Source organism: Salvelinus fontinalis, chromosome 6 (assembly GCF_029448725.1).
Source record: "Salvelinus fontinalis isolate EN_2023a chromosome 6, ASM2944872v1, whole genome shotgun sequence".
In the NCBI taxonomy this organism is placed as follows: Eukaryota; Metazoa; Chordata; class Actinopteri; order Salmoniformes; family Salmonidae; genus Salvelinus; species Salvelinus fontinalis.
The window spans coordinates 24,597,234-24,611,259 of NC_074670.1; the positions used below are offsets into that span (position 1 = coordinate 24,597,234).

At 45.7% G+C, this 14,026-nt stretch overlaps 1 protein-coding gene across 1 annotated transcript in view; it reads left to right on the plus strand.

The window, feature by feature from the left end:
- LOC129857415 (pleckstrin homology-like domain family B member 3) overlaps positions 1-14,026 on the plus strand; it is a 30,458-nt gene that overhangs the window by 2,351 nt on the left and 14,081 nt on the right. Inside the window, exons 2-6 of the mRNA XM_055925638.1 lie at positions 10,415-10,563; positions 10,818-10,928; positions 11,828-11,965; positions 12,311-12,439; positions 13,733-13,915. Coding sequence (XP_055781613.1) covers positions 10,417-10,563; positions 10,818-10,928; positions 11,828-11,965; positions 12,311-12,439; positions 13,733-13,915 — 708 coding nt within the window. The 5' untranslated portion in view covers positions 10,415-10,416. The remainder of the gene's footprint in view (positions 1-10,414; positions 10,564-10,817; positions 10,929-11,827; positions 11,966-12,310; positions 12,440-13,732; positions 13,916-14,026) is intronic.

The following is a 14,026-nucleotide window of genomic DNA, read 5'->3' on the forward strand; positions in this document are numbered from 1 at the left end:
CATAGACCACCGAAGCATTGCTAAGTCGGCTCTGAGGTCATACAGCTGAGACTGGCATGGTCACTACCCACTGGGCATACACTGGTTGAATCAAAGTTGTTTCCACATCATTTCAATGAATTTACGTCGAACCTGGAATAGAAGTTGAACTGACGTCTGTGCCCAGTGGGTAGGGTCCAAAATGGCATCATATTCCCTATATGGTACACTACTTTTGACCAGGTCATTTCTGACATACAAAAATGTATCATGGCGCTGGAGAGGATGGCTGCTGGCTCTTTATTGGCTCTTAACCAACCGTGCTATTTTGTTTGTTTTTTCGCATTGTTTCTAACTTATTTTGTGCATAATGTTGTTGCTACAGTCTCTTATGACTGAAAATAGCTTCTGCACATCAGAACAGCGATTACTCACCTTGAATTGGATGAATCATTTTTCTTTAATGAGTCGGACGAGAGGGATTTACCTCAGACACCCGAACAGGCCCTCATCCCTGTCATTCGCAGGAGAAAGAGATGTAGATTTTGCGGAAGGAGATCGGGGTGCCTTGTGAGGATCAGGCGATGAGTGGCTAATCGGCCTTTGCCATCCGTACTATTAGCCAACGCACAATCACTGGAAAATAAATGGGACAAACTAGAAGCATGTATAAGCTACCAACGGGACATTAAAAACTGTAATATCTTATGTTTCGTCGTGGCTGAACGACGACATGAATGAAATACAGCTGCCGGGTTACACACTCTATCGGCATAATAGAACAGCAGCCTCTGGTAAGACAAGGGATGGCGGTCTATGTATATTTGTAAACAACAGCTGGTGCACGATATCTAAGGAAGTCTCAAGGTTTTGCTCGCCTGAGGTAGAGTATCTCATGATAAGCTGTAGACCACACTATCTACCTAGAGAGTTTTCATCTGTATTTTTCGTAGCTGTCTACATACCACCACAGACCAATGTTGGCACTAAGACCGCACTCAATGAGCTGTATACCGCCATAAGCAAACAGGAAAACGCTCATCCAGAGGCAGCGCTCCTAGTGGCCGGGGACTTTAAATGCATGGTAACTTAAATTAGTTTTACCTAATTTCTATCAGCATGTTAAATGTACAACAAGAGGGAGAAAAACTCTAGACCATCTTTACTCCACACACAGAGACACGTACAAAGCTCTCCCTCGCCCACCATTTGGCAAATCTGACCATAATTCTATCCTGATTCCTGCTTACAAGCAAAAATTAAAGTAGGAAGCACCAGTGACTCGGTCAATAAAAAAGTGGTCAGATGAAGCAGATGCTAAGCTACAGGACTGTTTTGCTAACACAGACTGGAATATGTTCCGGGATTCTTCCGATGGCATTGAAGAGTACACCACATCAGTCACTGGCTTCATCAATAAGTGCATCGATGACGTCGTCCCCACATTGACTGTACGTACATACCCCAACCAGAAGCCATGGTTACAGGCAACATCTGCACTGATCTAAAGGGTAGAGCTGCTGCTTTCAAGGAGCGGGACTCTAACCCGGAAGCTTATAAGAAATCCCGCTATGCCCTCCGACGAACCATCAAACAGGCAAAGCGTCAACACAGGACTAAGATCGAATCGTACTACACCGGCTCTGACGCTCGTCGGATGTGGCAGGGCTTGCAAACTATTACAGACTACAAAGGGAAGCACAGCTGAGAGCTGCCCAGTGACACGAGCCTACCAGACAAGCTAAATAACTTCTATGCTCGCTTCGAGGCAAGTAACACTGAAACATGCATGAGAGCATCAGCTGTTCCAGACGACTATGTGATCATGCTCTCCGCAGCCGATGTGAGTAAGACCTTTAAACAGGTCAACATTTACAAGGCCCCAGGGCCAGACGGATTACCAGGACGTGTACTCCGGGCATGCGCTGACCAAAGATAGTGTCTTCACTGACATTTTCAACCTCTCCCTGTCTGAGTCTGTATTACCAACATGTTTCAAGCAGACCACCAGAGTAAGTAACATCACATCCGCCATGCTGATCCTCAACATGGGGGCCCCTCAGGGGTACGTGCTCAGTCCCCTCCTGTACTCCCTGTTCACTCATGACTGCACGACCAGGCACAACTCCAACACCATCATTAAGTTTGACGATGACACAACAGTGGTAGACCTGATCACCGACAATGACGAGACAGCCTATAGGGAGGAGGTCAGAGACCTGACCTTGTGCTGCAAGGACAACAACCTCTCCCTCAATGTGATCAAGACAAAGGAGATGAATGTGGACTACAGGAAAGGAGGACAGATCACGCCCCCATTCTCATCGACAGGGCTGTAGTGGAGCAGGTTGAGAGCTTCAAGTTCCTTGGCATCCACATCACCAACAAACTAACATGGTCCAAGCACATCATGACAGTTGTGAAGAGGGCATGACAAAACCTATTCCCCCTCAGGAGACTGAAAAGATTTAGCATGGGTCCTCAGATCCTCAAAAGGTTCTACAGCTGCACCATTGAGAGTATCCTGGCTGGTTGCATCACTGCCTGGTATGGCAACTGCTCGGCCTCCAACCGCAAGGCATTACAGAGTGTGGTGCATACGTCCCAGTACATCACCGGGGCCAAGATTCCTGCCATCCAGGACTTCTATACCAGGCGGTGTCAGAGGAAGGCCCTAAAAATTGTCAAAGACTCCAGCCACCCTAGTCATAGACTGTTCTCTCTGCTACCGCACGCATGTTAAGCGGTACTGGAGCACCAAGTCTAGGTCCAGAGACTTCTAAACAGCTTCTACCCCCAAGCCATAAGGCTCCTGAACCCAGACTATTTGCATTGACCCCCCCCCCTTCTATGTTGCTGCTACTCCCTGGTATTATCTATGCATAGTCACTTTAATAACTCTATCTATATGTACACATTACCTCGACTAACCGGTGCCCCCACATATTGACTCTGTACCGGTACCCCCTGTACATAGCCTCGCTATTGTTATTTCACTGCTGCTCTTTAATTATTTCTTACTTTTATTTCTTACTTTTGGGGGGATTTTAAGCATTTCACTGTAAGGTCTACACCTATTGTATTCGGCGCATGTGACAAATAACATTTGATTTGATTTTTGATTTGATATATAGTGCATTACTTTCGAACAATAAAGGAAATGGATTGCCATTTTGGACACATCCTAGGTATTCCAGTGCACCTGATCTGTCAGATGTCTCAATGTGCACATGGCTAACAGGTCAGGTGGGGGTTGGATAGTTCCGCTGTAATCCTCTGCAAAGTACTAGAGACCTGAGCAATACAGTAACTGTAGTCTATGGAAATGCCCTTTATTGTTACTGATGTAAATGTCCTTCATTGCTACAGTTGACCACTATTGACATTCTGTGCTAGCCCATTGTGAGGCTGGCAGACTAGACAGACTAGTCGGTTTGAATGGAGCACAATTCATCATAATCAGTATGTTGATTACATACTTCTCCCTCAATATGCAGAATGGCATACACGGATGACAGTAAGTTTCCTTTTTTTAAGTCTTCTGGACTCAGGGAAGAGATACACTTTAGCTACTTGAACTGCTGGTGGGTTATGGATGTAACATTGTAACACCTGATGCCTTTCTTGAGGATAGTGCAGCAAAGTGCTCACCAAAGCAGAACATTCAGGTGTTTTTATGTTTCTCAGGTAACAGCAGCGTTTGCTCAATATCAGCCAGACAAAGGTTAAAGGCACAGTCCAGACATTTGATTTTCACCCTGAAATTCTCTGGAAGACTGAGGGGGATGTGTTTGCTAGTGTACCCTTCTTAAAAAACTAAGAGTAAGGCAAATATGACCAAACATGTACAAATAATATGCTTATACTTATTGGTGTATATGGTTTTGTTTGTTTGTGTTTATACTTGGTCTGGCCACCAGGGACAGCGAGAGTGTGGACTGTCCCTTTAATTGAATGTCAGGACCAGGTCAACCCCTCGCAGGACAGTTGTGTTCATGTGTTGTCTGTGTAACATTTTTCCCTGGTGCCCTTGCTTTGAACACATAGTGAAAACAAACCCTCTGCACTCACGCACGCACACGGCATGCCATACTTAAGTATTTTGTTTCTTACGTTTGTCGCGCTACAGTGCCTTGCAAAAGTATTCACCCCCCTTGGTGTTTTTCCTATTTTGTTGCATTACAACCTGTAATTTAAATATATTTTTATTTGGATTTAATGTAATGGACATACACAAAATAGTCCAAATTGGTGAAGTGAAATGAAGAAAAAAATAACTTGTTTCAAAAAAATAAAACGGAAAAGTGGTGCGTGCATATGTATTCACCCCCTTGGCCATGAAAGCCCTAAATAAGATCTGGTGCAACCAATTACCTTCAGAAGTCACATAATTAGTTAAATAAAGTCCACCTGTGTGCCATCTAAGTGTCACATGATCTGTCACATGATCTCAGTATATGTAAACCTGTTCTGAAAGGCCCCAGAGTCTGCAACACCACTAAGCAAGGGGCACCACCAAGCAAGCAGCACTATGAAGACCAATGAGCTCTCCAAAGTTGTGGAGAAGTACAGATCAGGGTTGGGTTATAAAGAAATATCAGAAACTTTGAACATCCTACGGAGCACCATTAAATCCATTATTAAAAAATGGAAAGAATACGGCAACACAACAAACATGCCAAGAGAGGGCCGCCCACCAAAACTCACAGACCAGGCTAAGAGGGCATTAATCATAGAGGCAACAAAGAGACCAAAGATAACCCTGAAGGAGCGGCAAAGCTCCACAGCGGAGATTGGAGTATCTGTCCATAGGACCACTTTTAGCTGTACACTCCACATAGCTGAGCTTTACAGAATAGTGGCCAGAGAAAAGCCATTGCTTATAGAAAAAAATAAGCCAACAAGTTTGGTTTTCGCCAAAAGGAATGTGGGAGACTCCCCAAACATATGGAAGAAGGTTCTCTGGTCAGATGAGACTAAAATGTAGCTTTTTGGCCATCAAGGAAAACGCTATGTCTGGCGTAAACCCAACACCTCTCATCACATCGAGAACACCATCCCAACAGTGAAGCACGGTGGTGGCAGCATCATGCTGTGGGGATGTTTTTCATCGGCAGGGATTGGGAAACTGGTCAGATTTGAAGGAATGATGGATAGCGCTAAATATAGGGAAATTCATGAGAGAAACCTGTTTCAAGCTTCCAGAGATTTGAGACTGGGACGGAGGTTCACCTTCCAGCAGGACAATGACCCCAAGCATACTGCTAAAGCAACACTCGAGTGGTTTAATGGGAGATATTTAAATGTCTTGAAGTGGCCTATTCAAAGCCCAGACTTCAATCCAATTGAGAATCTGTGGGATGACTTAAAGATTGCTGTACACCAGCGGAACCCATCCAACTTGAAGGAGCTGGAGCAGTTTTGCCTTGAGGAATGGGCAAAAATCCCAGTGGCTAGATGTGCCAAGCGTATAGAGACATACCCCAAGAGGCTTGCAGCTGTGATTGCTGCAAAAGGTGGCTCTACAAAGTATTGACTTTGGGGGGGGGGTGAATAGTTATGGACCCTCAAGTTTTCAGTTTTTTTGTCTTATTTCTTGTTTGTTTCACAATAAAAAATATTTTGCGTCTTCAAAGTGGTAGGCATGTTGTGTAAATCAAATGATGATTGTGAATGGACGTATGGTTTTGAATAGGCTACACAGTGCTTAGCCTACTTTTTCTTTGTAATTTCTCCATACAATTATATTGGGGAACTATGGTCACAGTCAGTGTGACTATGTGAGAGACAGGCACATGCCCTTCCAGTCTTAGAAGTGTTTGTTGTTCTGAACCCAATGCCTGCAAGTTGTTGTTAAATTCGCGTGAAATATGTGTCATTTAATTACCCGTTAAGATGTTGCTGTCTATTGCTTAAATGGCAGGTAGCCTAGTGGTTCGAGCATTGGGCCAGTGATCAAAAGGTTGCTAGATCGAATCACCGAGCTGACAAGGTAAAAATCTGTCATTCTGCTCCTGAACAAGGCAGTTAACCCACTGTTCCTAGACTGTCATTGTAAATAAGAATTTGTTCTTAACTCATTTGCCTAGTTAAATAAAGGTTAATTTTTAAAAAACGCTGAATAATCAGTCATAATTGCTCAATGAGGCTTTTGTACAGCTTTGACAGTGCTACTGATAGTAGTCATGGCGCTTGGCTTGCACGTGCAAATTCAGAACACACAACATTCTATAATAGAACTGTGTTATTTGACGTGTCAAATTTAAAGGTTATTTAACGCATCAAATAGTGTTATTTGACATGTATCTTTTTTGACACGCAAAGACCCAAACAGCATTCCATAGTATGTCGTGAAGCTAATAGCAGTGGCGCTATTACTGTGTAACTCCAGTAGGGCAACATCTGAACAATAGTGCACTTGGTAATGTTAGTGTGTACCAGTGCTCAACCAGTTGCGAAAGCCAACATCACCCACGACAGAGAATGGTTGATTGTCAAGGGCAATGAATTCCATTACCTTGGCGTTAATGGATTTCGCCTTTGAGTTGTCTTGCTGACATTTTCTTACTTGCTCGACTTGTTTACTGCTCGATTCACACAGCAGACATTGTGGACTAGGTTAGGAATTCTGTGTTGCACCTGTAGCGCAACATTTTACATGGCGTCATTACGTCACGTTCCTGTGTTATATTGGTATGCACGTCAGCTTTGACATCGTTTTTCACATAGGCGTTAAACTAGACATCGGACCGATACCGATGTTGGCATTTTTAGCTAATATCGTCCGATTCCGATATGTTCACCGATGTATCGTGCATCCCTAATTGTAGAAGTACTGCTGTATTCTGCTGTCACTGAGTTTGTCAAATGATTCTCCATATTCACACAAAACGTTCCATGAACATTCCAACACAAGACAATTGTCTTGGACTTTATGGTACCAAAATGGCCACCGTCAAATGATCAAACAGATTTTGTTGAACTGTATATCTGTGACTGTGGCTGCAGCCTGTCCTCTTCAGATAGATAAGGCTGATAGGCCAACACATGAGCGTTGTCACTCAGGGGGTTTATGATGATTCCGTCAGCTGAAGTTTAACAGGATCCAAACCTGACCTCAAGTGGTTATTAAAGGGGCTAGAGGAAGAACATTGGCTCGTATACGCACGCACGCACGCACACACATACATACACACACACACGCACACCAATCAGTATCCTATGGCTGCTAGCAATAATTGGCCCTCAGCGATGAATAAAGTTGATTGAATTGAATCACAGTCCTGTAATCCTGTCAACACAGGTGGATCAAGAGTGAACAGACTTCCACTTCTTTAGATATGATTGCATATTACCAACTGCAGTGCGCGGGAGGAGGGACAAGTATGAATGAACTCCAATTGTGTACATTTTCTTCTCTATCTCTTTCTGTGTGTTTGTGTGTTGGTAGTAAGGATTGTGGAATCTCATTATTGTGGAATCCTTGCTTCTGTTGGTGTATGATCGATCACTGTTGAGAGGGCGTGTATGCTCTTGTGTGTGTACTAGGGCTATGACGCTTCAACTGTTGCTGGTTATTGCTGAGTCGAGGGGAAAGATTAGCACTGCAGTGTGAGAGATTGAGTGAGTGAGTCTGCAGACCTCGAACTTGAGGGTTACGCATTGTGTCACCTCCAGATAGGACTGTAGTTGTATAACACACACTAGAGCTGGGGCCATAAACTGAAAATGATCGACACGACCATACCGACCATGCTGATATCGTTCATTACGATAAGTAGCCTATACTAGAGAAATGTGAAGTTTAATATGAAATACATTTAGTTAATATGGGTGATTTGTTAATGGGACACGTGATGGCTACAATCATCAAACTAGTAGTAGTAGTTTAAAGCGTAATACAAAAAGACTGGTGCACATGAATGTTATAAACTTATTGATCTATTTATCGGTATCGCATCAGTTCAGGACATTTAGCGGAACTGGATCGCACAGCTTTATCACGCACGCTCACTCGCTCGCTCGCTCACTCACTCACTCGCTCACTCACTCACTCACTCACTCACTCACTCACTCACTCACTCACTCACTCACTCACTCACTCACTCCCTCCCTCCCTCCCTCCCTCCCTCCTTGGGATTGCCTCTGTTTCTTACACTCTCTTATCTCTCCTGCCACTCCTCTGTAATCAATACCTATTTTCAACACATTAACACAAAAATGTTCAGCTTAATCTTCCTCTCTATTATACCGTTGCCCTTTTCCCCTTAATTATGTCCCTTTCTACTCACTTTCATTTCCATCCTTTTAAGTTAGTCTCTTTGTGTTCTCTCCCTCCCTCCCGTCCTCTCCTTTCTCTGTATTGTTGTCCATGGGCCCTGGTCAAATGTAGGCAATAGGGTGCCATTACGGACTCAACCCTGGTGTGTTTGTTTAGCCTTTGTTTTGTTGCTTTTGAATAGCATCTGTGAATGACATGACAGAATGGACTTTACTCCTCTCCAACACTACAGTCTCTCTTACTGTTGATAGTGTATCTCAACCGGATAATGCAAACGTCCGTTTGGGTCATATGGATGTGAGTCAGTCTTGGTTTAAACAAAGATTTCTCCTCACCAGCGTTCACTCTAATTTTGCCCTCTTCCCAAAGCATGACCTCTATGTGGTGTCCATTACATGTAATATCTACATTTATGGAATGAAAGTAATAGTATCCAATAACTTCACCATATGGAATTTGGCATACGGTATTACTAGGCCAAATATGTATGTGTAATTATGGGTATTGATGAATGGTAGCCATTCTCTTCAACATGCATGCATCCATACACACACACACACACACACACACACACACACACACACACACACACACACACACACACACACACACACACACACACACACACACACACACACACACACACACACACACACACACACACACACACACACACACACACACAATTAAAAACACAGTATATACATAGTTCATGCATGCAGCCATGCACTATTATTCTATAAACAACATAGTATTGTATGTCCTGTGTACAGCTCTGTGAAGATATATGCCACACACTCTGACTGTTTTCCATCTCCTCACTGGAAATATGACACTGGCCTCTGACATTTTAGAACCCCACCCCCCCCACCCCCCCCCCCCCCTCCCCCCACTTGTCTCCTCTCCTCCTCCACTCTCTGTCCCTCTCTCTCTCTCTCCTCTGTCTGTCTCTGTGTCAGTGTGCCAGTCTGATGTTTGGAAGCCCTCACTCATATCAGAGTTGTATATTTATCTCCATGCCGCCACTCCTCCTCCAGGCCCCATCGCCTAATAAGGCCTGTGCAGGGAGAGCGAGAGAGAGAGCAGGAGGAGAGGAGCGAGAAAGGGAGAGAGAAGAGAGGAGTTCAGAGAGACGGAATGAGAGGAGTAGAGAGGGAAAAACGAGAGGGTGGGAAAGGTTTGGACAATGGGAATCCAGACTATTTTCCCACGTGTGTGTGTGTGTGTGTGTGTGTGTGTGTGTGTGTGTGTGTGTGTGTGTGTGTGTGTGTGTGTGTGTGTGTGTGTGTGTGTGTGTGTGTGTGTGTGTGTGTGTGTGTGTGTGTGCGTGTGTGCACTCGGTTTGCTTGGTCGTTACATCATATTTGCTGCTATTTTACTACTGATTACACTCATATGAGCAAGTGACATAAAGACATTAAATAACCTAGTTATCGCTGAGAATTCTCCATCTAAGACCTCAGCAGTGATGCAAAACGTTCATAATGTGGCTTTGTGTTGTGTGGGAGCCGTGTATGTACAGTGTATAGTACTATGTATAGTGAATAGTACTTCAAAGGTGAATTCCCTTGTTTCTATGTATATCTGTGTATGGTTATTGTAAGACCACGTCATTGCACTGACTCAAATTTGTGTGCCTTGCTTCCCCACAATGCACTTCAAAAAGCTGGGAAGTGAATAGGCATTGTTTACTGTACAGTAACCTCTGTCCATACAGCAAAAGCCTTGTGCTAACAGTCCTTGTCCTGAAATACAATCCCAAACCACCTTCTCACATCCTGTGTTCTCTCCTCTCATTCACTATTGCTTTTTCCTGGGTGTTTTCTCCATCAACCTCCATCAATCTTTTCTGGAAGTCAGGGGGATATTCTGCTTTAAAGAGCTTAGTGCTGCAGACACACTGGTGTACTGCTCATAGTGTAGTATCACTTCTGTGAACTGTCACCTTTTGAACTTAACCATGCGGTGTATTGAATTACCACTATATTCTGGGTCCTTGCCATCCGGGATGTCACCCCGTTGAAGTTCACATTTAAAATGGGCAAGGTAAGGGGTACTGGTCAAGGTTAGGGACATCCAAGTATCCCAGATAGCACTAACCCTATTCCGTCAAGTCATGAACCTCCCATCATCCCATCTCCTTCTATCCTACAGAAATGCACCTTCACAACATAGACACCCCGAGGAGCCGATGGGAGCAGGGCTTGCGGCCGCCATGGGTCACCCGATTGGCTGGAGGGCAAAGCCCCACCTCTTCAGGGGTGGAGTCAGACACTGAGAGCAGCAGCACAGAGAGTGAGAGGGTAAGGAGAAGTGGGTCTCACGTTAACTTCCGTCAGGTTTTTGGTTGTTTATTCTGGTAATGTGGTCAGAGTCAGACGCTGCTATCCAAAGCGACTCAACATATACATCAGTGAATGTGTCCAACGCTGGAATTGAACCGGTAACTTTGGCGCCGCAGTCATCGCACTCTAACCAACTGAGCCATCGGAATGACTGTTAGATCCAGCTTGAATAGTCTGTTTTCAATCGTCTGTGTCTCTTCTCTACCTCTCAGTCTCCAGCCAAACGGTTAGAGGCGCGGTCACCGAGGATCCTACTATTGCCCTCCATGCTGCAACAGCGAATCACAGAGATCGACCAGCAGAGGGAGGAGCTAAAGATAGAGGTGAGACACCGATGGATTAATGAATGAACCAAGTTAAACCCTGATTGTGTTTCATATCAAACAATTTTTATGAACAGTGGTGGCTGTTCAGTAAATGTACCTGATGAAGTCTGATTCTGGATCTGTTCAAAACAAACCAACTCCTTTTTTCTAATGTCTCCTTCAAAGGCACATTCTGCATTGTTCTTTGTGGGACTAACCTCTCGCTCTCGCTCTCGCTCTCTCGCTCTCTCGCTCTCGCTCTCGCTCTCTCGCTCTCGCTCTCTCGCTCTCGCTCTCTCGCTCTCTCGCTCTCGCTCTCTCGCTCTCTCGCTCTCGCTCTCTCGCTCTCTCGCTCTCGCTCTCGCTCTCGCTCTCGCTCTCGCTCTCGCTCTCGCTCTCTCGCTCTCTCGCTCTCTCGCTCTCTCGCTCTCGCTCTCTCGCTCTCTCGCTCTCTCGCTCTCTCGCTCTCTCGCTCTCTCGCTCTCTCGCTCTCTCGCTCTCTCGCTCTCGCTCTCGCTCTCGCTCTCGCTCTCGCTCTCTCGCTCTCTCGCTCTCTCGCTCTCTCGCTCTCTCGCTCTCTCGCTCTCTCGCTCTCGCTCTCTCGCTCTCTCGCTCTCTCGCTCTCGCTCTCTCTCTCGCTCTCTCGCTCTCTCGCTCTCTCGCTCTCTCGCTCTCGCTCTCGCTCTCTCGCTCTCGCTCTCGCTCTCGCTCTCTCGCTCTCTCGCTCTCGCTCTCGCTCTCGCTCTCGCTCTCTCGCTCTCGCTCTCTCGCTCTCTCGCTCTCGCTCTCGCTCTCGCTCTCTCGCTCTCTCGCTCTCGCTCTCTCTCTCTCTCTCTCTCTCTCTCTCTCTCTCTCTCTCTCTCTCTCTCTCTCTCTCTCTCTCTCTCTCTCTCTCTCCTTCCTGTCTGCCACTCCAGCTGCAGTTGGAGATAGCCCTGTTGGAGGGGGAGCTGCATGAGGAGAGGAACGAGCTGCGCAGACACACTCTGGATCTACAGACACTGCAGGAGGAAGGCAGGCACAAGGAGACACACAGACAGACGGACAGACAGAAGGTCAGTAGTACTGTACACACAAGGAGCATAAGAAGCCATGCAGACAGACAGTCACAGACAGACTGACGGACGGTTAGTGGTACACAGACAGAGCTCCATTCAATACCATCCAAAGCATCCTGTCTTCAGGCGGTATGTTTGAATCTCATGGTTTGGGACTCGAGTGATATGGCCTGAACATGAGTAGCTATAGCAATGAGGTAGACACTGAATCACTCCATGTGACACTTTACACTATAGGCCTTAGCTATGTGATAGTGGAATGATCTAACAAACAGATGGATCTTTATATAAAGGGATGACTGTTCCCTCTCTCTCATCCTCCTCTTTTCTCTCTCTCTGTAGGAGCGAGCCAGTCTGGAGGTGGAGAGGGCCCGGGTTGAGGAGCTGAGGAGTAGGTTGGAGGAGAAGGAGACACTGATCCTCAGTCAGCCAGAGGGCCAGAGAGAGCAGCTACTGGTCCAACTACAACAGGTGATTTACTGATCCAGGAACAGTCCACTGACTGGGGTGGTATTCATTAAGGCACGCAATGTTTAAAAAAAAATTGCAAAAGAAAAAGAGCACTTCTTAAGTCCATGTTGTCCCGACCTATTTCAGTCCGTTTTCTTCCGTTTGCTACCTTATGAATAGTACCCAGCTAACTGATTTTATGCCTTGCCATGAGACTGCGTGTAAAAGAGAATACACTGCATCTTCTTCCTGTTCGTCTGGCTAGATGTAGTAGGGGTAGTTCACAGGTAGCCTAGCCTGGCAGAGTGACATCACCTGCCCTGAGACCTGAAGTGAAGTCAACTTTGTGCAGTGGAGAGCTAGATTTTGGTCTAGCCTCATATACAGTTGAATTCAGGTGCTAGTGACAGCATGGTCTCACACTGCCTCTGGTTAGAACTCATTTCACATCATGTGTTCTAATTCTAGCCTCTCTGGTCATGGTTATAAAGGATTGCATGAGAACCCAAGGGGAAAGAAGAGAAAAGAGTGCATAAGGACATGAAGACGAAGATACAGTATAACAAACAACAGCGCCATAGAACATAACTCTAGCCACATTCACAACTTACTGCCTTGGGACACGATAGCCAGCTAAGCTTGCCTCAGGGGCACAAAGACATAGTTCCGTTCTATTTGACTTCAGTTACTGTATGTTCTTTCTTGTCGGCGGTACTAGTTATCTTTGTAGTACCTCTTCGTACCTGATAGGTCAAAGTGTCATAGAGGTATCTGAGACAGAGATGCAGGCAGGCAGACAAAGGGTTCGTCGTGCATTTTGGCAGTGACACTGACATGGCGTGTCATTCTGATGACAGAGGATGTGTCCCACATGGTACCCTATTCCCAATATAGTGCAGTACTTTTAACAAGAGCCCTATCGGCCCTGGTCAAAAGTAGTGTACTATATAGAGAATAGGGTGGCCTTTGGGACACAAGCTAGAGACCTAGGACTTAGGGTTTATAGTCTGTGTTTAATTAATGTTCTTGAATGGAGTGGTCTAACCAGTTGTGTTTTGTTTTAGTGTTCTCAGCCACAGGCTCTTTCTGTACTAATCGACAGCTTTCTTCCATTTTCTGTCTGTTCCTCTCCTTCTGCATCTTTCTTTCATCACTTTCTCTCTCTCTGCATCCCTCCATCACACTCTCTTTTCCCCTCCATCTCTCTCTTTTCCGTCTCTCTTTCCCTCCGTCTCTCTCTCTCTCTCCCTCCATCCCGCTCTCTGTCCCATCTCTCTTTCCCTCCCTCCGTCCCTCTCTCTCTCTCTCTCCCAGGAGAAAGAGATGGTGGATGCAGCCGGCCGGGTGTTCGAGGACTGGGAATTCCGTGTCCTGGAGAGCGAGGCCGGAACAGAGGAGGAGGAGAGCGAAGGAAAGATAGAGGGGAAGGAGAGAGGGAACGAGGAAGATAAGGAGAAGGAGATCTCATGCCAAAAGCATGCTGTCAACTCAGCGCAGGTAAGCCAGGGTCGACAAATAAGAAGACGACAACATTTCAGAGAATCTCACATCTCTAAGCAGGTTCTACTGGTTTGGTTAGAAGCGTATCCTCCACCACAGACTCTCTCT